The sequence below is a fragment of the Heterodontus francisci genome, chromosome 3, assembly GCF_036365525.1.
Source record: "Heterodontus francisci isolate sHetFra1 chromosome 3, sHetFra1.hap1, whole genome shotgun sequence".
Classification (NCBI taxonomy): Eukaryota; Metazoa; Chordata; class Chondrichthyes; order Heterodontiformes; family Heterodontidae; genus Heterodontus; species Heterodontus francisci.
In genome coordinates this window covers 180,265,698-180,291,099 of record NC_090373.1, presented here as the reverse complement: position 1 = coordinate 180,291,099, position 25,402 = coordinate 180,265,698, and the positions used below count along the sequence as shown (strand labels likewise).

General features: G+C 45.2%; 1 protein-coding gene across 6 annotated transcripts in view; it reads right to left on the bottom strand.

The window, feature by feature from the left end:
• kif6 (kinesin family member 6) overlaps window positions 1–25,402 on the bottom strand; it is a 775,022-nt gene that overhangs the window by 152,612 nt on the left and 597,008 nt on the right. For all 6 annotated transcript variants that reach the window (XR_010973257.1, XM_068027794.1, XM_068027795.1 and 3 more), the window contains exon 16: window positions 8,714–8,764. Coding sequence is in view for 5 of the 6 variants with exons in the window: in XM_068027794.1 (XP_067883895.1) it covers window positions 8,714–8,764 (51 nt within the window). In the remaining variant the exon portion in view is untranslated. The remainder of the gene's footprint in view (window positions 1–8,713; window positions 8,765–25,402) is intronic.

Below are 25,402 nucleotides of genomic sequence, written 5' to 3'. Positions count from 1 at the left end.
TCGAGACAAGGAGGCCAAAGAAGAGAAGAACGGCAATGTACACTCTCCAAAAAGTGTGAGTGAGAAAAGACTACGTATTGACCTTTCTGGATTGAAACAAATGCTGGAGAGAAAGAAAATCTCCGAACTTAAATGGGTAGATGCAAGACATCAACTATACGATTGTTTCACAAAACAAAATGCTAGTACAAAGAAATAGTTAGGTGTGCTGGAGGACGGATGTCTCGCAATGTAATACTTTGTACCTAACATGGAATTTATTTTGAAATGTTGTTCGCGCATGATAATCCATGTTTTATCATAGAAGAAGAGAATCTGTTAATTGTGTATCAATTGTTTAATTATATGTAGAGAGAAAGTGTTAACTGGGGTCTTACTTGAGCACTTACAAGGAGACTGACAGAGACGGGTGGAGGGTTTGAGTGAGTACTCAACTCCTCACAAAAAATATTTAAAAATGGAAGCACTTTCATAACACTCTATACAATAATTGTGAAACTGAGTAAAGATAGGCTCCAGCATTATCCTTCCACAACAAGCTTTCTGGAATACAATAATCGGGACAAATCTAGTCTAGCCAATTGTCGCCCAATCAGCCTCTACTACCAATCATCCGCGAAGCTAGGGAAGGAACCATCAACAATGTTATCAAGTGGCACTTACTCACGAATAAGCTGCTCGCCAATGCTCAGTTTGGGTTCTGCCAGCCACTCAACTCTAGACCTCAATACAGCCTTGCTCCAAACATGGACAAAGGAGTTGAATTCCAGAGGTGAGGTGAAAGTGAATGCCCTTGACATCAAGGCAGAATTTGACTGAATGTGGCATCAAGGAGCCCTCGTAAAATTGAAATCAATGGGAATTATGGGAAAAGTTTCCACTGGCTGCAGTCATATCTAGCACAAAGGAAGATGGTTGTGGTTGTTGAAGGCTAATCATCTCATTATCAGGACATCACTGCCAGGACAGTAGCCTAACTGTTTTAACAATGACCTTCCCTATATCACAAGGTCAGAAGTGGGCATGTTGACTAATGATTGCAGTGTCCCGTTCCGTGGCAGGAAAGTGGAGTTGAATACTCAGATCAGCCATGATCATTTTGAATGGCGGAGCAGGCTCAATGGTCCATATGGTTTACTCCTGCCCCTATTTCTTGTGTTCTTGTATTTGCAACTCCTCAGATAATGAAGCATGCAGCAAGACTTTGCCAACATTCAGGCTGGTGTTAAGAAGTGGTAAATAACATTCACACCACACAAATGCCAGGCAATGATCAGCTCCAAAAAAAGAGTCTAACCACATCCTCTTGACATTCAATGGCATTACCATCACTGAATCCCCCCAGCATCAACATTCTGGGGTCACCATTGACCAGAAACTTTAATAGACCAGCTACATGAATGCAGTAGCTACAAGAGTTTGTCTGGGGTTAGATACTCTGTGGTGAGTGATTCACCACCTGACTCCCCAAAGTCTTTCCTGGATAAGTGCAGCTCTAACAATGCTCAAGAAGCTCAACAACATCCAGGACAAAGCAGCCCGTTTGATTGACACCCCATCCACTGCAATGTTACTTGTTTCTTTGGTGTGTGATCTATTGTAATATTCACAGGACTAGAATTAATATTCAAAGAAAATGTGGGTTTTATTATAACTTAATTAGATCACATAGATACAACCACTTAATACACAAGCACACCTACACATGTCTCACTCTCTTGGGCTCCACCCAGAACTCACTGGTCATGTGTTCACTTACAGGTCGTAAGGTGGTCCCTTCTTAAGGTCGTCCCACAACATCCCCTTTTTTCAAAAGATTAAAACCTATGTACATTATACAATGATGTTGTTGTTCGGACTAAGAATACATGATTAAAACAAAACATTATTTATAAGTTAGTAAGTTTAACACTCTCTAAAACATAGAGGAAGTTTGCTTATTTGTTCCGTTCTTGTTACCGTAAACCTCTTCCCAGAGCTGAGCTCGTCTTGACCACTCCTCTGAGACTCTTGTGACTCGGAGCTCTGGTTAGCATGTTCTTCTTCTGTGCTCATAGCCACTGTATGTTCATCTTCAGACTTGGTCTTTGAACATGTCCACAATGCCACAGGGTTGACACATGTAGTGTTGTCACACAGCTCTTAGATGACTTTGGTTCCGTCTGAGAATCGCACCATTGGGTTTCTGGACCTCGTATGACCCGGATTGGTCACATATCCTAGCAACCTCTGCAGGACATCAAGCTTCCGACAAATGATTGAGGACTCTGACCTTCTGTTCTACTTGCAATCAAGCTAATTCTGGTTCTGCTTGCCTGTCATACAATGCCTTCATTCTTCCTTGTTTGGAAAGCTTGGAAAAATGATCACTGGCAACATCACCAATCATCAGCAATCCCTCTGGCCTTTGGGTACTTGCTGCAACGAACTGAAGTCCGAGGAGAGACTCTCAATCATATCGCCTCTTCATGTCAAGATTCCCAGCCTTTGTGTCATCCTTTACATGGACCAGCCCGATACACTCGACTTGGATATTTTGTACTATCTTTGGTGCAGTGTTGACCTCATGTACTGTGATGATTTGTAAAACCCCAGCATACTGAAAGTCCTGCAACTGCTGGTACCATTGTGTCTAAAATATAAAACATTTGTGGTAGCCATTCAGAACTCCCATAGCTGCACTACAAGGTTATCATTCTAACGCACTTGATTGGAGAACCATTGTAGGCAGTCAGCCTAGCTGTGGTGGGTCGTACCATAGATTCCCATTGCTTTAAGGACATGTCCTTCAGTATATGGATAGGCAGAATATTTAAACATGCTCTGATGTCAATTTTTACTCTGAGCTTCTGCTTGCCACTATTCTGCGGACACATAGTACCAATCATGGCGAATGCCTCAGATTGCATAATAGCATTGACATGTTGATCCAAATTAACTATGTGAAATGCTTGCTCACTGTTCGTACAAGTGTACTCTTCATCCATGTCCTCCTGGCAATCTGTCTCTTTGCTGACCTGATGTACCTGCTTGGGATTTTATTTTGTGTTGGCATACCTTTTGGTATGTTTGCCATCCTGCCTTGCAGACTTTGTCTCTGCATGTGATCTGCCACCATTCCTCTGTGGAGTATCTGAGATTAGCCTTTTGCACTGCCTTTCCCAATGTCCTTGCATGCCACAAGCTTTGCACTGGTCCTTGTACATTGGATAACTGTGAATTGGGTGAGTCAGACCACATTTGCCACAAGGCTCAGCAGACTTCTGAGCCTTGGTTACCATACCAATTGTCCAATTGTCATAGCCACCTCCAACGCTTGTAACTGTTGGTGCCAGCCATGATGGCTTCAAATTTCCTTCCGTCATTAAATCATGCATCTATGGTGTGCCCTTTCTTCTTTTCTAGCAGGTCTTTTTGAGAGGCCTCTAGTGGGGTAGACGCAAATAGGAGCTCTATAACCTGTTCCAACAATTCGAGATCTGCAAAGTCGCATTCTTGAGCTTTGTCTTGGCACCTTGTAACTGGTCAATGGACTCATCTTGCCTTTGCCAGTAGGTCATTGCTCAAGCCTATGTACTCAGAAATCTACCTTCACCTTCAGTTGCTGCTCCAGGAATGTCCATAGCTTGCTCGGGTCCTTCTGATCCTCAGCTGACTATGCTGATGTATTGATCCATTGCAGGTCCTCATTGCCTAGTGCGATCTTAATAGCTTGTTTCTCTAGTTCGTTCACTTCTTGATCCAAGAAACATAGATCCATTCACCGTCAAAACAAGTTAAATTTGGATGTTATGTCCAACACCTTCCAATCTATAACTGGATATCTGAAAGACAATGTCTTAATGATTCTGCTTTTTATAAATAGAGGACTTTTTACAGGCTTTCTTTTATACAGGCACACTTTTTTTTCTCATTTAGACAGATTCATTTTTTGCAGGCCTGCCCTTTAAGAGTGAGACTATATCTTTTTTTAAACTGAGAGATCAGCTTGTTGTTTAAACAGCTGTTGGATTTTTTAAACTCAGTTTTTTTTAAAGAAAGCTGAAGTTTGCATACCAGCAGCTGCCACAACCAGCCTTTTGCTTTGTGATGGACTGCCAGTGGTGCTGGAGTTGGGTTCTTCCTGCTCTTTTCGGCTCAGGTCCCGCCCACGAAGCAAAAACGAGTAAAAAATAGTAAGACTTCCTTTCATATTTTTTGACCCATGCCTGATTAATTGAAATCTCTGATCTCCTGGCAGATTGCCTGCTGTGCTCACAGTTTCAACACCTCCCGGGGTCCTGTCTGTAGCGTAGGCAGCCTGCTGTTCTTTGTTCACTCTTGGTGTGTTCTTCGGAAAAAATCAAAAGTTGCCATGATGTAATATTTGGTGGTCTTCAGAAAACATATATCCCAAACGTCATCACTATGTAATATTACTTGTTTCTTTGGTGTGTGATCTATTGTAAGACTCTCAAGACCACAAGTAATATCCAAAGAAAATGTGGGTTTTATTATAACTTAACTGGAGCACATATATATATATATACACACACAGTTACTGCACGAGCAAACCTACGCACATCTCACTCTGTTGGGCTCCACCCATAACTCACTGGTCGTGTGTGATGCGACATCACTTCCTCTGGTGATCTTCACTTACAACTCTTAAGGTGGTCTGCTTTTAAGGTGGTCCTTCCTTAAGGTGGTCACTTCTACCATCATAGGCGAACTATGGCTACAATATGTATCATCTACAAAATGCACTGCAGCAACTCACCAAGGCTTCTTTAAAAGCACCTCCCAAAATCGTGACCTCTACCACCCAGAAGTACAAGGGCAGCAGGCGCATGAGAATGCCACTCCCTCCAAGTCATCCTGACTTGGAAATATACTGTCATTCCTTCACAGACGTTGGGTCAAAATCCTAGAACTTCCTCCCTAACAGTACTGTGGATGCACCTACACCTCATGGATTGCAGTAATCCAAGAAGGTAGCACACCATCACCTTTTCAAGGGCAATTAGTGTTTTTCTGCAATTATCTAGGCAAGTGGAGATTTTTCCTTCACACTCCTAACTTAGTGCCTTGTAGGCAGTGAAAAGGATTGGGGAGTCAGGAGGTGAGTCACTCACCACAAAAGCCTATTGTCTCAACCACTCCATGTGGTAATGAGTTTCACATTCTCACCACTCTCTGAATACAGAAGTTTCTTCTGAATTGCTTGTTGGATGTATTAGTGACTCCCTCACAAGTGTGTCTATCCTATCAAATCCCTTCACAATTTTAAAGACCTCTATCAGGCCACCCGTCTGTCTTCTCTTTTCTAGAAAAAAAAAGAGTCCCAGCCTGTTCAGTCTTTCCTGATCATTGTATCTCTGTCAGTGTTAGTTTTGTGGCTGTGTTTGCTGACAATGCAACCACTAGGTGGCGCAGTGCGAGCACACGCGCAAATGCAGCCTCATCCACTGAAGCGTCTGCGACATCTCAGGCAGTTGCCAGTAATAAAGATGGCTCTGCTCAATGTATCACAAAAAACAAATTAAACCTAAATCCCCTCAACAGTTGCGATCCCAACAGTACACCACTCCCTCCTGCCATCGCGCTTCTCTTTGCCGTGCCCGTGCCCGTCCTTTCGCCGCTCACTCCCCACTTCCCCACCTCGGCCCCTCCCTGCCCGCTTCCCCCCCTCAGCCGCTCACTCCACCATTGCCCCATCACCCCTTGCTCCCCAGCGCTTCAGCGGCTCGTTATGTGCATGCAGGGAACGATTGGTGAGAGGAGGTCAGGAGCAGTGAGGCCAGGAGCAAGTGGCCGAGGGGAGGGAAAGTGGCGAGGCTTGGAGCAAGTGGTTGGGGGGGGAAGCGGCGGCCGAAGGGGCAAGTGGCTGTGGGTGGGGGGGGGGGGAGAGGGAGAGCAAGTGGCTGAGGGAAGGCAGCAGCAAGGCGGGGAGCGAGCAGCCGGGGCGGGGAGGCAGGAAACAGCGATTGAAGCAGGGATGGTGGGAGGGAGAAGGGTATTGTTCGGGGAATTGGAGGCGGCTATAGAGGGGTGAGGATGTCATTGCTTGGTGTTGTCATGCGCGTGCATGCGCGCGTTCATACTGGCAAGCTGGCAAATGTTCGCACGCGCTGATGATGTCCATGATCGCTCTGCGCATGCCCTGCATGATCAGGAGTCATTTTTACTGGTTACAAGGGCATGTGAGAGCATGCATGAGATAACTGTTATTCTGGCTTTCCCTTCTTGCCTTGTGGGCAAACACCTGGCATTTGCCTGATGACAATCTTAGGTCAGAAGGTAAAGGTAAGAAAGGACTTTCAGCCTGTCTTTGCCCATTAATTTAGAAAAGTTACAGTTGCCCCATTACAACATTCAGCTGTGTCTGGGCTTTAGCCTCCATAATTATACGCAAAAAATCATTCCAGGTATAGATTGAAATGGCAGAATCGTTACAGTGAAAAATGAGGCCATTCAGCCCATCGTGTCTGCACTGGCTCTCCGAAACAGCAACTTCACTCAGTTCCTTTCCCCTGCCTTCTCCTCATAACCATGCACATTCTTCCTTTTCATATAATTCCATTTTGAATGCTTCAATTGAACCTGCCTCCAGCACACTCTCAGGTAGTGCATTCCAGATCTTAACCACTCTCTGCATGAAAAAGTTTTTCCTCATGCCACTTGTGCTTGTCTTACCAAATACTTTAAATCTGTGCCCTTTCATTCTCGATCCTTTTATGAGTAGGAACAGTTTCTCTCTATGTACTCTGTCCAGACCCCTCATGATTTTGAATACCTCTATCAAATCATCTCTCAGCCTTCTCTTCAAGGAAAACAGTCCTAACTTCTCCAATCAATCTTCATAACAGAAATTCCTCATCCCTGGAACCATTCTCATGAATCTTTTCTGTTCTCTCTCCAAAGCCCTCACGTCTTTCCTAAAGTGCGGTGCCCAGAACTGGACGCAATACTCCAGCTGAGGCCGAACTAGTGTCTTATACATGTTCAACATAACTTCCTTGTTTTTGTACTCTATGTGCCTATTAATAAGCCCAGGACACTGTATGCTTTATTAACCGTGCTCTCAAGCTGTCGTGCCACCTTCAATGACTTATGCACATATACACCCAGGTCCCTCAGCTCCTGCACCCCATTTAGAATTGTACCCTTTACTTTATATTGTCTCTCCATGTTCTTCTGACCAAAATGAATCACTTCGCATTTCTCTGCATTAAACTTCATCTGCCACCTATCTGTCCATTCCAGCAACTTGTCTATGTCGTTTTGGAGTTCGACACTATCCTCCTTGCAGTTCACAATGCTTCCAAGTTTTGTATCATCTGCAAACTTTGAAACTGTGCCCCGTACACCAAGGTCTAGGTTACTAATATATATCAGGAAAAGTGAGGGTCCCAACACTAATCTCTGGGGAACTCCACTATAAACCTTACTTCAGCCCGCAAAACATTACTCTTTGTTTCCTGTCAGTCAGTCAATTCTGTATCCATGTTGCTACTGTCCATTTTATTCCATGAGCTATAATTTTGCTCACAAGTATGTTGTGTGGCACAGTGTCAAATGCCTTTTGAAAGTCCCTGTACACCACATCAACAGCATTGCCCTCATCAACCCTCTCTGTTACCTCCTCAAAAAACTCCAGCAAGTTAGCTAAACACGATATAAAAACAAGAAATGCTAGAAATACTCAGCAGGTCTGGCAGCATCTGTGGAAAGAGAAGCAGAGTTAACGTTTCAGGTCACTGACCCTTCTTCGGAACTGAACATTTAGCTTTAGCTAAATCACCCGCACTTGTCCATGTGACTATTAATTTTGTCCCGAATTATTTTTTCTGAAAGTTTCCCCACCACCAAAGTTAAACTGACTGGCCTGTAGTTGCTGAGCTTATCTTTACACCCTTTTTTGAACAAGGGTGTTACATTTGCAATTCTCCAGTCCTCTGGCACTACCCCCGAGTCTAAGGAAGACTGAAAAATTATGGCCAGTGCGTCTGCGATTTCCACCCTCATTTCTCAGTATCCTTGGATGCATCTCATCCAATCCTGGTACAGACAGCCTATCTAATACATCCTCTTTATCAATTGTAAACCCTTCTGGTGTTGGAATTACCTCCTCTTTCACCATTGCCTGGGTTGCATCTTCTTCCTTGGTAAAGATAGATGCAAAGTATTCATTTAACACCTCAGCTATACCCTCTGCCTCCATGTGTAAATCCCCCTTTATGGTCCCTATTCGGCCCCACTCCTCCTTTCATCACGCTTTTACTATTTATATACCTATAGATAATTTTGGGATTTCCTTTAATGCTAGCTGCCAGTCTCCTTTCATGCTCTTCTCTTTGCTTCTCTTATTTGCTTTTTCACTTTCCCTCTGGACTTTCTATATTCAGCCTGGTTCTCAATAGTATTTTCTACCTGTCATAAGCAAACCTTTTCTTCTTAATCTTAATCTCTACCACTTTTGTCACGCAGGGAGCTGTGGATTTGTTTTCCCCCACCTTTCCACTTCGAGGATCTGTAGAGAATCACAGGTAAAAACCTGCATCCAGCCACTCAATGGCATGGCAAGCCATATTCTGAAAGCACTGCTTATCACTGTCATTTCCAGAAATTAAATCATTATTACTATCCTGCAGCTATACTTTATTTGTTCATCTCATTTTTTAAAACAACTAATTGGTGCCAAATATTGACCCCAAACCATTTACAGACTTACTACAGGCAGCACTTTGCATTCTTCTCTGTTCTAGTTGACTTTTCAGTTGGTCTGCAAGAGAGTAAAAGAGGTTCAGGTCAGACAGTTATTTCAGTTATGAAGTGATTGTAGACATCTTGTTAAAAGGAGAGCCAAAGAGACTTCTTAGCTTGCTTCTAATGAGAGGCAAACCAATGGTTAACTATTTCATAACAGGAGGCAAACATGGACCAACTCTGTTATCAGTTAGTACATGATTCTAATAACCTCAGATGACTGACTGCACTTTATACGGTAGGCATTGGATGTGACTTTATTCTTTTGTGCAGTCAATGCAAGGCCAATCTAAACTTGAGTGAAATCATACTCGAATTGTTAGAAGTAGCAATTCAGTATATTCTTAATTTTATTCTTTCTAAATTTTATAACTGAACTTCCTCATCCCTGGTACCAAGGCACTGATATTCTTTCTAATAATGCTCAATTCATCGAAAGGAACAATTCAATACACAGAATTTGACACAATAGTCTAGGTGAGGCCTAACTAGTGATTTAGAAAGATTTAGCAAAACTTCCTAGCTTTTATACTCTATGCCTCTATTTTTAAGCCAAGGATCCCGTATGTTTTATTAAAAAGACAGGGGATCAATCATACTTCAATGAGTGCAGGAGAGCTTGTCAGGGGCTGCACCAGGCATACCTAAAAATAAGGTACCAACCTTGTGAAGCTACAACACATGACTACATGCATGTTAAACAGCAGAAGAGGCATGCAAAAGACTGAGCTAAGCATTCCCACAACTGTAACGACTGAGGCAGGAGGAATGCACTGTTAATTCAGTCCCACTTCTGCACAGGTCACAACATATATCCAAATTTTCCCACTTACCGAAACCATCAATCAGATATTCTATTTTTATTCCAGAATAAAGCACACCAACCAGGTTTCTTTGTTAAACAACAACATTATCCGTTTATTATAACCCAAGTTTTAACCAATAATAAAGCAAGCATACACACAAATTGAAATATTAAAGGCCCCTTATTTATCCTACCTCTCACGCACACTCACATACACAACCGGATAACTGCGAAAAAAAGGGATTTTTGTTTACAGCTGTTACAAAGAAATAGAGGAATAAAAAATAACTTAGACTGAAGAGAAGATAAGGAAGTCCTTTGTTTTGGTGAGGTGTCCCAAAGGCGAACTGGTGGCAGCCACGAGGAATCTGCCAAGAACAGTTCTTTCCAGGCAATGTTGATGAACAGTCTGGGTAGGATTTCAAGAAATTTTAATTTTTTTTTTTATTTATTCATGGGATGTGGGTGTCGCTGGCTAGGCCAGCATTTATTGCCCATCCCTAATTGCCCTTGAGAAGGTGGTGGTGAACTGCCTTCTTGAACCGCAGCAGTCCATGTGGGGTAGGTACACCCACAGTGCTGTTAGGAAGGGAGTTCCAGGATTTTGACCCAGCGACAGTGAAGGAATGGTGATATAGTTCCAAGTCAGGATGGTGTGTGACTTGGAGGAGAACTTGCAGATGGTGGTGTTCCCATGCGTTTGCTGCCCTTGTCCTTCCAGTTGGTAGAGGTCGCAGGTTTGGAAGTTGCTGTCTAAGGAGCCTTAATGTGTTGCTGCAGCGCATCTTGTAGATGGTACACACTGCTGCCACTGTGTGTCAGTGGTGGAGGAAGTGAATGTTTGTAGATAGGGTGCCAATCAAGCGGGCTGCTTTGTCCTGGATGGTGTCGAGCTTCTTGAGTGTTGTTGGAACTGTAGCCATCCAGGCAAGTGGAGAATATTCCATCACACTCCTGACTTGTGACTTGTAGATCATGGAGAGGCTTTGGGGAGTCATGAGGTGAGTAACACGCTGCAGGATTCCTAGCCTCTGACCTGCTCTTGCAGCCAGAGTGTTTATACGGCTACTCCAGTTCAGTTTCTGGTCAATCATAAACCCCAGGATGTTGATAATGGGGGATTCAGTGATCGTAATTCCACTGAATGCCAAGGGGAGATGGTTAGATTCTCTCTTGTTGGAGATGGTCATTGCCTGGCACTTGTGTGGCGCAAATGTTATTTGCCACTTATCAGCCCAAGCCAAGATATTGTCCAGGTCTTGCTGCATTTCTACACGGACTGCTTCAGTATCTCAGGAGTCGCGAATGGTGCTGAACATTGTGCAATAATCAGCGAACATTCCCCACTTCTGACCTTATGATTGAAGGAAGGTCATTGATGAAGCAGCTGAAGATGGTTGGGCCTAGGACACTACCCTGAGGAACTCCTGTAGTGATGCCCTGGAGCTGAGATGATTGACCTCCAACAACCACAACCATCTTCCTTTGCGCTAGGTATGACTCCAACCAGCGGAGAGTTTTCCCCCCGATTTCCATTGACTTCAGTTTTGCCAGGACTCAGTCAAATGCTGCCTTGATGTGAAGAGCAGTCACTCTCACCTCACCTCTTGAGTTCAGCTCTTTGGTCCATATTTGAACCAAGGCTGTAATGAGGTCAGGAGCTGAGTGGCCCTGGCAGATCCCAAACTGAGCATCACTGAGCAGGTTATTGCTAAGCAAGTGCCGCTTGATCGCACGGTCGATTATACCTTCCATCACTTTACTGATGATTGAGAGTAGACTGATGGGGCGGTAATTGGCTGGGTTGGATTTGTCCTGCTTTTTGTGTACAGGACACACCTGGGCAATTTTCCACAGTGCCGGGTAGATGCCAGTCTTGCAGCTGTACTGGAACAGCTTGGCTAGGGGCGCGGCAGGTTCTGGAGCACATATCTTCAGTGCTATTGCCAGAATGCAGTCAGGGCCCATAGCCGTTGAAGTGCCTTCAGTCGTTTCTTGATATCACGTGGAGTGAAGGGAATTGGCTGAAGTCTGGCATCTGTGATGCGGGGACTTCAGGAGGAGGCTGAGATGGATCATCACCTGGGCACTTCTGGCTGAAGATTGTTGCATATGCTTCAGCCTTATCTTTCACACTGATGTGCTGGGCTCCCCCATCATTGAGGATGGGGATATTTGTGGAGCCACCTCCTCCAGTTAGTTGTTTAATTGTCCACCACAGTTCACAGCTGGATGTGGCAGGACGGCAGAGTCCGTCGGTTATAGGATCGCTTAGCTCTGTCTATCACATGCTGCTTACGCAATTTGGCACACAAGTAGTCCTGTGTTGTAGCTTCACCAGGTTGACACCTCATTTTTGGATATGCTTGGTGCTACTCCTTGCATGCCCTCCTGCACCTTCATTGAACCAGAGTTGGTCTCATGGCTTGATGGTAATGTAGAGTGGGGAATATGTCAGGCCATGAGGTTACAGATTGTGTTTGAATACAATTCTGCTGCAGCTGATGGCCCACAGCAGCTCACGGATGCCCAGTTTTGCATTGCTAGATCTGCTCGAAATCTATCCCATTTAGCATGGTGGTCATGCCACACATGATGGAGGGTATCCTCAATGTGAAGGCGGGACTTCATCTCTGATGTCCAGTCATGAATGGTGGTGGACAATTAAACAACTAACCGGAGGTGGTGGCTCCACAAATATCCTTATCCTCAATGATGGGGCGCCGAGCACATCAGTGCAAACAACAAGGCTGAAGCATTTGCAAGTGTCTTCCGCCAGAAATGCTGAGTGGATGATCCATCTCAGCCTCCTCCTGAGGTCCCCAGTATGACAGATGCCAGTCTTCAGCCAATTCCATTCACTCCACATGATATCAAGAAAAGGCTGAAGGCACTGGATACAGAAAAGGCGATGGGCCCTGATAACATCCCAGCAATAGTGAAGACTTGTGTTGCAGAATAGCCGCGCCCCCAGCCAAGCGGGCATCTAGATGACAATATGGAAAATTGCCCAGGTATGTCCTGTCCACAAAAAGCAGGACAAATCCAATTACCACAATTATCAGCCAATTCTCAATTATCAGAAAAGTAATGGAAAGTGTCATTGTGCTATCCAGCTGCACTCACACAGCAATAACCTGCTCACCGATGCTCAATTTGAGTTCCACCAGGGCCACTCGGACTCACACCTCAAACATGGAAAAAAGAGAAGAATTGCAGCGGACATCAAGGCAGCATTTGTCCGAGTATGGCATCAAGGAACCCTAGCAAAATTGAAGTCAACAGGAATCAGGGAAAATTTCCACAGATTGGAGTCATACCTAGAACAAAGGAAGATGGTTGTAGTTGTTGGAAGCCTAACATCCAACCCCAGGACATCGCTGCAGGAGTTCATCAGGGTGGTGTCCTAGGCCCAACCAACTTCAGCTGCTTCATCCCTTCATCATAAGATCAGATGTAGGAATGTTTACTGATGATTGTAGTGCTCAGTACCATTTGCAACACCTCAGATACTGAAGCAGTCTGTGTCCACGTGTAGCAAGATCTGGACAACACGTGGCAGTGACCATCTCCAACAAGAGAATTTAACCATCTCCCCTTGACATTCAATGGCATTACCTAATCCTGCCAGCTCCATCAGGGGTCCTGCAGAGCCATTGTCACAGCAGCCCTTGGAGCAGATTTTTAGCTACCTCTTCAAGAACACCCTGACGCAGATCCACATGGCCTGCATCCGGGCTCTCCAGCTCGACATGCTAACCATGTATATGTATTAGTCCCTGTCTATGTAGCGGAGCCTGGTCTCCAATCATCTCGGCCATCCCTGCCATTGGACAAAGACCTTGCTTCGCTCGGAACTTGTGGTAGTCGGTATGCAATGACCCCCCTAATATTAAAAGAACCCACGTACAGGCATCTTCCACCCCCTCAAAATGAACTTCGTGACCTGGAAAATCAGGATTGGACGATTCAGTCACTGAAGGATCCACAACCCTGGAGTGGAAGAAAGTCATCCTCATACCTGAGGGACTAAGAAGATGATTACCATCACTGAATCCCTGACTATTAACATCCTGGAGGGTTACCATTTACCAGAAACTTAACTTGACCAGCCATATAAATACTGTGGCCACAAGAGCAGGTCAGAGTCTGGGAGTTCTATGGTGAGAAACTCACCTCCTGACTCCCCAAAGCTAGCTACAAGACACAAAGGTGATGGACTACTCTCCATTTGCCAGGATGGGTGCAGCTCCAACAACACTCAAGAAGCTCAACAACATCCAGGACAAAGCTTGATCGCCACCCATCCACCAACTTAAACATTCGCTTCCTCCACTACAGATCGCACAGTGGGCGGCACAGTGGCGCAGTGGTTAGCACCGCAGCCTCGCAGCTCTAGGGACCTGGGTTCAATTCTGGGGACTGCCTGTGCGGAGTTTGCAAGTTCTCCCTGTGACCGCGTGGGTTTTCGTCAGGTGCTCCTGTTTCCTCCCACCGCCAAAGACTTACAGGTGATAGGTCATTGTAAAATTGCCCCTAGTGTAGGTCGGTGGTAGGGAATATGGGATTACTGTAGGGTTAGTATAAATGGGTGGTTCTTGGTTGGCACAGACTCAGTGGGCTGAAGGACCTGTTTCAGTGCTGTATCTCTAAAAGAAAAAAAAAGACATACAGTGGCAGCAGTGTGTACTACATACAAGATACACTTGTCACAAATGGATGTGAACCCACTTGTGAATTATGTTGTGCATTTGAATGTTAATGTCAACCGCTGTTTTATACAGCATGTTATAAGTTTGTACTTCTGTGTTCCGATCGTCAAAATGAAGGAGAGAGGTCAGGTGGGACCGCCACTTGAAAAGAGTCTAACCTTAGGACCCAGGAGATCCCATATTCAACCTGCCTGGACTTGACATTGTAACTGTTTCAGGTACGGCCTGCATGATTTTACACAGCAGCGTGTGCTACAGAGACTTTTCCTTGAGACCTCTCTGCAAAAAGCTGAACTGTCTTCAAGCTGCATTGACTTCTTTCTCTAAGGGCTTTTCAACAAGAAAAAAATTAAACAGAAGCCACACTTTGACAAATCCAGAAAGTAAAATCAACAAGGCAAGCTGCAAGTAACACCAGAAAAGTCTGATTTCTACCAATTTCTTCTCTGTCCCAATTTCTTGCTCTGACTTCAGCAATTTAGCTGTCTCCACTACTATCTTTGAGAGTGCAAAGAAAAAGACATTTGCAAGAGAAGAGATATCTCTAACAGCTCCGCCTCTGCTCTGCATTTCTAATCGGTGATCTGCAATCTTTGGACTTTTTTTGATATTTAAAAAAAAATACGTTTAACTGAAATCTATATTAGCCAGTAGTTAAGATAAGTATCTATTTAATAAATGTCCTTGCCTTTTTTTATGCCTTTAACCTTTCCCTGAGTGTTTGTAAGTGTGCGTGGTGAAATTAAATCCCTTCCCGAGTTTAAGAGTGTGTTAATATACCCTACTTCTTTGTTTTAACTTTAAAATCCATTTTCTTGAAGCGGTCATTTATTATTAGGGTTCACGGGAGGAAAAGAAATTCAATCACAAATCTATTTACTGACAGGTGTTTGGAAAAACAGGGAAATTTGTACAGAAGAAAAAAAAAATTAACTGCATGGTCAGAACAGAAATTGGGAGCTCAAGTACGCGATAAACCCATGAAAGGCCACATTTAAGAAACAACTTAAATCAGAAATTAAAATAAACTGATTGTAAGACAAGGCGGAAAATCTAGTAGCTGAAAAGATTTCTGAGACAAATAAACAACCGCAGCAAAAAAGAAATTTCTTACTCTTAACATTAGAAAATGGCATATTTTGATTCCAAGATGTTTTTGGAGCAAGGTGATGTAACTGCTGAAATGTTGGCAAACCTGAGTACAGACCAGTTAAAAACTATAGCTAGGGAGATACAAGTGAAACTGCCCAGCAAGGTGAAACGAACTGAGCTCCTAAAAGTGCTGGCTGAGCACATAGGACACAGACCCATTCCGGAACAGGTAGACGGGGGATTAACTTCTGAATCTGACCCATCTCCCATGGCCAGAATGGAACTGGCAAAGCCAGGACAGAACTGGAGTTTCAGGAAAGAGAAAAGTAAAGAGAGAGAGAGGAGAGAGAAAAGGAAAGAGAGAGAGGAGAGAGAAAAGGTAAGAGAGAGGAAAGAGAAAAAGAGAGGAAAGAGAAAGGCAAAGAGAGAGAGAAAGAAAAGCAAAGAGAGAGAAAAAAGGAGAGAGAAAGGGTTTCCCAGCTACAGAAAATGGAAATGGAGATGAAGGCTCAAGCAGAGAGGTGAGACAGTTGGAGGTTGCTGGGAAAAATCTTTCTTTACCCGGTAACCATCCAATCTCCCGAACCCAGTATCAGGCTTTCAGGCTCTTAAGTATGCTAAGTTCGTTCCAAAATTTGAAGAGAGTGAGGTGGAATCCTTTTTTGCTACTTTTGAGCAAGTAGCGGGACAGTTACAATGGCCACAAGAAATGTGGGCCCTCATGATTCAGGGACAGTAAAGAGGGAAGGCTCAAGAGGTCTATTCTATGCTGTCCCCTGAAATTCAGCTAATTACGAGCAGACCAAAGCTGCCATCCATAGTGCTTATGAGTTGGTCCCAGAGGCATTTTGCCAGCAATTCAGGAATACTCAAAAGAAACCCATGCAGACTTATTTAGAATTCAAAAGACGAAAGCAAATCGCTGTCGATCGGTGGGTCGGATCTGTAAAAATACAGTGCTCTTATGAGGAATTATGCAAGCTAATGTTGCTGGAGGAGTTTATAAATTGCCAACCCCTCAACCTTAGAGTGCACTTGGAGGGGCAGAGAGTCCACACAGTTGCTGCCGATAGCTATGACCTTACACATGGGCCTGGCAACTCAGGCAGATCCTTCCAAAGCCACCCCCAAAACAGTGGGAGAATAAGAAGGGAGCCACATCTGGAAAGGGGAAAACAAATGAGTGTGCAAAGAGTCCATCCCAAGCCCTCAAAGAGAAACCCCGGAGACCAGTGTGCTCCCACTGTAACAAAGTGGGTCACTTCAGGTCAGAATGCTGGAGGCTAAACGGAAAGCCTGTGGGTCTAGTATGTCTCCGCATGGGCGGTCCCAAGGAGGATATCACAGTAAAGGGCATAGCAAGTACGGCAGAGGCCCTCACGGGAGAGCCTAGACCCTCTGAGGGTATTTCCCTATGTGTTGCTGGTCCAGACAAATTCCCCGAGAGTTATCGGAGTTTTATCCTCGAACAAACTATGTCCCCTACCCTTCCCAGGAGATGAGCAAATCAATTTTACTGCTCAGGGATACAGGGGATACTCAGTCCTTCTTCTTCTCTCTTCTTTGGCCTCCTTGTCTCGAGAGACAATGGGTCAGCGCCTGGAGGTGGTCAGTGGTTTGTGAAGCAGCGCCTGGAGTGGCTATAAAGGCCAATTCTAGAGTGACAGACTCTTCCACAGGTGCTGCAGATAAAATTGGTTGTCGGGGCTGTTATACAGTTGTCTCTCCCGTTGCGCTTCTGTCTTTTTTCCTGCCAACAGCTAAGTCTCTTCGACTCGCCACTCTTTAGCGCCGCTTTTATGGCTGTCCGCCAGCTCTGGCGATCACTGGCAACTGACTCCCACGACTTGTGGTCAATGTCACAGGACCTCATGTTGTGTTTGTAGACATCTTTAAAGCAGAGACATGGACAGCCGGTGGGTCTGATACCAGTGACGAGCTTGCTGTACAATGTGTCCTTGGCGATCCTGCCATCTTCCATGCAGCTCATATGGCCAAGCCATCTCAAGTGCCGCTGGCTCAGTAGGGTGCATATGCTGGGGATGTTGGCCGCCTCGAGGACTTCTGTGTTGGAGATACGGTCCTGCCATCTGACGCCAAGGATTCTCCGGAGGCAGCGAAGATGGAATGAATTGAGACATTGCTCTTGGCTGACATACGTTGTCCAGGCCTCGCTGCCGTAGAGCAAGGTACTGAGGACACAGGCTTGATACACTCGGACTTTTGTGTTCCGTGTCAGTGCGCCATTTTCCCACATTCTCTTGGCCAGTCTGGACTTAGCAGTGGCTACCATGCGCTTGTTGATTTCTGCATCGAGAGACAGGTTGCTGGTGATAGTTGAGCCTAGGTAGGTGAACTCTTGAACCAATTCCAGAGCGTGGTCACCGATATTGATGGATGGAGAATTTCTGACGACCTGTCCCATGATGTTCGTTTTCTTGATGGTTAGGCCAAATTTGTTGCAGGCAGCTGCAATCCTGCCGATGAGTCTCTGCAGACACTCTTCTGTGAGGGATGTTAATGCAGCATCGTCAGCAAAGAGGAGTTCCCTGATGAGGACCTTCCGTACTTTGGTCTTTGCTCGTAGACGGGCAAGTTTGAACAACCTGCCATCTGATCATGTGTGGAGGAAAATTCCTTCTTCTGAAGACTTGAACGCATGTGAGAGCAGCAGTGAGAAGAAGATCCCAAACAGTGTAGGTGCGAGAACACAGCCCTGTTTCACGCCACTCAGGATAGGAAAGGGGTCTGATGATGCGCCGCTATGCTGAATTGTGCCTTTCATATTGTCATTGAATGAGGTGATGATACTTAGTAGCTTTGGTGGACATCCGATCTTTTCTAGTAGTTTGAAGAGACCACGTCTGCTGACAAGGTCAAAGGCTTTGGCGAGATCAGTGAAAACAATGTGGAGGGGCATCTGTTGTTCACGGCATTTCTCCTGTAGCTGGCGAAGGGAGAACAGCATGCCAATGGTGGATCTCACTGCTCAAAAGCCACACTGTGCTTCAGGGTAGACATGCTCAGCCAACTTCTGGAGCCTGTTTAAAACAACTCGAGTGAAGACTTTCCCCACTATGCTGAGCAGGGAGATTCCACGGTAGTTGTTGCAGTGACTGCGGTCACCCTTGCTCTTGTAGAGGGTGATGATATTGGCATCGCGCATGTCCTGTGGTACTGCTCCCTCGTCCCAGCACAGGCAAAGCAGTTCGTACAGTGCTGAAAGTATAGCAGGCTTGGCACTCTTGATTATTTCACCGGTAATGCCGTTCTTCCCAGGGGCTTTTCCACTGGCTAGAGAATCAATGGCATCACTGAGTTCCAATTTTGTGGCTGTTCGTCCAGCTCATCCATGACTGGCAGAGAATGGGCTGCATTGAGGGTGGTATCAGTGACAAGATTTTCCCTGGAGTACAGTTCTAGGTAGTGCTCCACCCATCGGTCCATTTGCTTGCATAGGTCAGTGATCGTGTCCCCTGATTTAGACTTGAGGGGGGCGATCTTCCTGATGGTTGGCCCAAAAGCTCTCTTAATGCCATCATACATACCTCTGATGTTTTTGGTGTCAGAGGCCAGCTGAATACGACTGCATAGGTGTTGCCAGTAGTCATTTGTGCGGCGCCTGGCTGTTTTTTGTGCAGCGCCTCTGGCTGCTTTAAGTGCTATGGATGTTAATTCGCTGGGAGCTTTCATGTAGTTCAACAGTGCAATGCGCTTAGCGGCTATGACAGGTTCCAGCTCTTCAAAGTAAGATTGAAACCAGTCTGCATTCTGCTTCTCACTTTTGCCATAGGTGGTCATTGCTGAGTCATAGATGGCGTCTCTGATGTGGGCCTAATTGGTCTCTGCATCCCCTGTAGGAGAGTTTTGAAGGGCTTTTTCAAGCGAATTTCTAAACTTATGTAACAGCTGTGGATAAGAAATTCTGTTCGTTTTGATGCGCGAGAGTCCCTTCTGCTTGCAGTGATGCAGCTTCTTTGGTTTGAGTCTAACCTTGCTGCACACCAGGGAGTGGTCGGTGTCGCAGTCCGCACTGTGGAAGCTGCATGCGATTTAAACGCTGTTTAAAGAGGCTCGCCTTGTGACGATGAGGTCCAGCTGGTGCCAACGACGTGATCTTGGGTGCCTCCATGAAACCTGGTGACAGGGTTTAGTATGAAAGAATGAGTTGGTGATGCAGAGGTTGTGATAGGTACACAATTCCAGCAGTCTCTGTCCATTCTCATTCATCCTTCCAATGCCATAGCGCCCAAGGCAGGAGGGTCATGACTCATGGTCGGACCCAACCCTGGCGTTAAAGTCCCCCAGCAGGAACAAATGTTCGGTATTGGGAATGCTACTAATATTATGGAGTTCCTCGTAGAACTGGTCTTTAATTTCAGGTGGGGAGCAGAGTGTTGGAGCATAGATGCTGAGTAGGTGTTTTGGACCAGAGGCGGTGAGCAGTCGGATGGACAGTATGCGTTCCGAGCCATTAGGAGGTGGCTCTATCATGCTGAGCAAAGAGTTTCTGATGGCGAAGCCCACTCCATGCTGGCTTGGTTCTTCAGGATCTCTACCCTGCCAGAAGAAGGTGTAGTCTTGCTCTCTTAGTGATCCGCTCGCAGGGAGGCATGTCTCCTGAAGTGCTGCAATGTCCACAATGAGTCTACTGAGCTCGTTGTTAATGACAGCGGTCTTCCGAGAATCGTTGATTTGTGTAAGGTCTTCCGACAGGCCAGGACACATCAGGGGATACTCAGTCCTTAATGTTGGAGAAACAGCCTATGCCTTCCCCCTGAAACCTCCATGAAAGCCTCAGAACAAGCAGTCTGTGCTATGCACTTTATTCCAAGATCTGCCTACCGGGCATCAATTTGCGAGGCTCGGCTGAGCACCTTCTCCCTTTCAGATAGGTCCTTAAAGAAAGTTTCAGCTAACCAGACCTCCGGCTCATCCAGTTGGGGCACTGGTTCCCTTTCAACTAATTGAGCCTGTCTAGCTTGGGACCAAGTCACTACACAATCGGGGAAGATCCCTGGTACTTCCTCTTGTAGTTGTTCGGTTTCCCTGGTTTCGCTGGGCTGGTCTAGCATTATAGGGGTTGCTATTATCTTGCTGCCAGCCAAATCGTTTCCTGGTAGGAAGTCTATCCCTGCTACCGGTAATTCTGAGACATTTCCTATGGTGACAGGGCCTGAGACTAGGTCGTACTGTAGGTGGACACAATGGAGGGGAACAGACAGGTAACCTCCTCCCACTCCACTGATCAGGGCCTTGGCTTTCATGGAGGTTTCAAGGGGAAGGCTTAGGCTGTTTCCCAACATTAAGGACTGAGTTGCCCCTGTATCCCTGAGCAGTACAATGGACTTACTCATCTCCTGGGAAGGGTAAGGGAACATCGTTCCTCCAAGGATAAAACTCCGATAACTCTTGGGGACTTTGTCCGGACCAGCAACGCATAGGGAAAAACCCTCAGAGGGTATTCTCCACCAAGGACTCCAGTGCAAGCTCTGACCATCTTGGAGTCCACTGTCTCCCATGTTGTGTCCTTCTTCACTGTTTCCCAGGTCCTGCACGACTGCCAGTACCTGCTTCAGCCACAATGCAACTCTTCTTTAAGAAGTGCAGGCTAACTTTCAGCAAGGCAGGCTATCTTTAAGTCATGCTAGGACGATACGATTTTGGGCCCCATACAGTGGTGCACAGCCAATGAACAGCACAGATATTGCTGGCTGCACACAACAATCATTCAAATAAGCAGGCAGTACAAAGTTGGTGTGCTGCCTGCATTGCATTAAATGGGAGTGAGTTAAGCACCCGTTGCAATCCCTGTGCCTGCTTTTGGGAGCTATCTAATTTAGCCCTCTCTCTATATTATAGATGTCATAGTTCAGAGCTGTATCACCTGCATCCAAATTTCAAAAATGTGCTCTTAATGGGCAAGGATCACTATTTGGATTGTATAGATGGAAAATTACCGATATTATGTGTAAGACTAGCATATAAGAAACACTTAATTTTGCATTTACCACTTTCAACTTTATGGAAAAATTCACTACATTCTAATTTTTGTTTGAAATCACTTGTCTTGGGACGTAACACAGGTTTGGAGTTACACTAATATATTTGTTGTATTTGGCTTTCCCTTTTGGCTACACTGGACTACATTTTGAGGCATGGAAAGATCAATGAATTCATCAGCACTGATGGGAGAAGCATGAGATTATCCATCAGAGGAAAGCATTGCAGAAAAAAAATCCGGAAACACAAGTGAAATACAGGAAATGTAACAGAGAAACTGGAAAGGAAATGTGGAATCTATTTCTGGTTTGTGTGAGTTAGGAGCTCAGAAGCCTCTTGTGACTTTTTTTTTCAATTTAGCTCTGTCCAATTTTTTTAAATAAACTTTCATGACTCCCTTCCTCAACTTGGAGGGCAGGTGGACAAGTGGGTTGTGTTACAACTTCAATGCCAAGACCTCGTTTATGCTGGATCAAATGGGAAACAAATTCAAGAGGTATCACCATCCAGACTGATAGGTTACATTTTGTTCCTGTTAAACTGTTTAACAACAAAAAAAAGCCATTGGTTATGATTGTGTACATTGGACAATGCCGCGAGTCAAACCTCTATCATAATGTTCTGAAGGAAACATCTTATTACACCATTAGGCTCATACTGATAGCATGTTTTGTTTTTGTGCAATCATTAATGAATGCTCTGTGCCTGATGCATCTGAAGAATCCACCACCGAAACTGCTCAGATGCAAGTTCACTGTAAAAATCTTCAGGCACTCACTTTGCCCATCACAGGGTGTGGACAAGTTACTCTATAAACCACTCATAATCTACGTTCATGATATTTGTCACCAAGAATTGTTTGTCTTTTATACTTTCATTTTATAATAGGGATTTATATCCATCAAGCTGTGAATCGTTTACTTGAATTGCAAATAGTATTAACAGCTGGAGGGTTATAATCTGGTGGTTATTCATCTCTGTTACAGAATGTTCTCGTTAATTAGTAAATTCTGATAGTACAGAGAAGTAAAGGCTTGCCAGAAGGCTTACTGAATATAACTGTTTATGATAGAGAGTAAGCGCATATGGCCTAAGACCAACTTTTCATATGATAATCATTGGCTTGTATATTGGCTGAATAGTTGACTATTCAGACTATAAACAGGCAAAAATCTCTGTTGGTCTAAATTGTCAGTTACTCTATATATTCCCTCGTTATTGGCGGTGGTTACAGTGACAAACTGATTCTTGCTTTGCAGTTTTCTTGTAATCAAACCATAGGATTGACTTGCTGAACGGTCACAGAGAGGCACTGCAGGCTGTGCAACCCCTGATTAAATTTGCTCGTGACTTGTCGGTCAACAGTCCCCATGAGTGCCATTCCACACAGGGAATCAGAAGCCTTCAGAAGCAAGCATGGAGTATGTATGTATGAGATTGATCCAGTCCATCAATATGAATCCTTCTGCAGCACAGTCTTTCCTATACTGGATTCCTACTTATTCAGTCTCTTGAATCAAAGTGGCACAAGATATCTTCCCGACTCCAAACACAATTGAGCAAAGTTCCACAATATCCACAGACACCTCCATTCCTCAAGCAAGGCCAAAGTCTGGAGTGAGAATAGGTCACTTGGTTCCTCAAACCTGTCCCATCCAGAGCTCATGTCTGATTATTAGATCATGGACTTTCCTTCCACAGTATCTGGTAATTCTCCATTTTAAGGGTCAAAGGGTAGATTTTGACTTTGTATGATAGTGTAAAACAGGGGATATGGAATTGGCAGCCTGTTTTCAATCTCCTGATTTTTATTTCAATGGTTTCTGGGGCTACACTTCAGGGCAGATGCTCCTTTCCCTCAGATTCCTGCATACTGGAGGGTTCACAGGGCGTCCCAGGGCTAGGCCGAAGAATAAATGCAAGGACAGTTTGTACAAATGGTGGAACCAATCATAATTTTAAAATAAAATTGAACTTTCTGGCTAGAGATTTCCATTGACAACCAGAAAGTCTAAATGTCTGAAGATTGAGACTCAGTTGAAGGTCTTCCCTACAGTTGTGGGAAACAGTAGCTTCTATCTATCACCATAGTGGGGGATAAAGTAGGAAAATTTACCATTTATTCTCCCATCGTCGTAACTAATTGTATTTTGACCAATTCCATTGTTCTTTTTTACCACTTCTACTTTGCTTGGTGGATATTGTCTACTCAGTAAATATGGAAACTCAATGCTTTGTGGTAAAGATGCTGGGGGAATTTTCCCAGGGATTCAGAGGCGGATTTGGTACAGGGAGCCAGGAAAAACGCACACAAAGATGTTATGTCAGTTGCCCGACGTGTTCCCACCTCCTATAATAAAAACAAAATACTGCAGATGCTGGAAATCTGAAATAAAAACAGAAAGTGCTGGAAATACTCAGCAGGTCTGGCAGCATCTGTGGAGAGAGAAGCAGAGTTAATGTTTCAGGTCTGGTCTATGAAAGGTCACAGAACTGAAATGTTAACTCTGCTTCTCTCTGCACAGATGCTGCCTGACCTGCTGAGTATTTCCAGCACGTTCTGTTTTCATTTTTGTTCTCACTTCCTTGTGCTTTTCCCAAGGCGACTTCTGTGAGATGATGGCAACCTGACTGGCAGTGGCGGGAAGCTAACTGAGGTAGTGAAAGAGGCACTTAACTCCAATATTAGAAAAGCAATGAGATCCTCACAGCACTGTATAGACCCCACGCTGTGTCAGCACCTCGTCAATTCAGATGAAATGGCTGCACAGTGGAAGCTCGGAGTTGCATGACAGCATAACGAATTATGAACTTTAAAGGCACAAAATGGCAAGCCTGAGGACATCCGCAAGCAGAGGCTTGCCATTGCAAGAATGGACATTGCTCTTAGGAATAGTGCTTGGAGTGCACAGATAGCTGCTGTTTCCCTCAGCCTTTTCTTGCAGCTATTTCATTCCACATCCCACAACCCCTGCCCAAGGCTTTCTCCTCAGCAGCAAACACAGCAGCTGCTGCGAAGGCTGCTGGTGTGCTGATTAGGCCTCCCATCCCCTCAACTGCCCGCTGTCCCTAATTGGACGGCAAAACTGGAGGCGGCCTGCTAATTAGTCGCCTTCCAGAAAATTGACCGGATGGTGCACTGCTCTGACAGCCTGGTTACGGACCCAAACATGGTCCTGATAGTTGAAAATCTTTTAAGTGGGGATAAATTTTGACCACCATCATGGAGACATACTGATTTGCAAGGTCACAAGTTCAATTTCTGGTTTGGGTGACTGTTCCATTTGTACAATCTGGCTGATATCAGACAGGGAAGTAGCTCCCCTACAAAGGAGTAAATGAGGGCAGGGTTCCCCATACCAATCACGATTTAAGAACATATGAAATCGGGGCAAAAGTAGGCTAATTGGCCCATTGAGCCTGCTCCACCATTCAAGATTAGGGCTGATCTACCTCAACTCCATTTTCCTGCCATCTCTCCAAATCCCTTTATTCGCTTAGTGTCCAAAAGTCTACTGACCTCTATCTTGAATATACTCAACAATTGAGCATCCACAGCCCTCTGGGGTAGAAAATTCTAAAGGTTCACAACACTCTGGCTGGAATTTCCCCCCCCACCCTCCCACCACCCCGGCAGCGGGCTGGCAGTGGTAGGGGAGCGGGGTGCTGGGGCAGAAAACTGAGTGGGAGGCAGAGGGTGCCAATTAATTGCCACTTAAGGGCCTCCTCTCGCTGTTGCTGCGATATTACCAGCAGCAGACGGACACTTCGCCAGCTGAGAAGGCCGCCAGTTAAACCTGGCAGCCTCGTTGGGGGCTTGGGGTGGGGGTCTTCATGATCTGGCACCTGTGCCTCACAAAGGGCCCCCCACAGCACGACGCCCCCGCTGGAGCACATTCCCCCCAACCCCCTCGACCGACCACCCGCACCCACCCACCCCCAATCCCCGCCCGGCTCGCCTGGGCCCAGCTCATTGTCCATGGGAAGCCCCACACATTAATCATAATTCCGGGGCTTCATCCATTGCCAGTCCTCTCAGTGT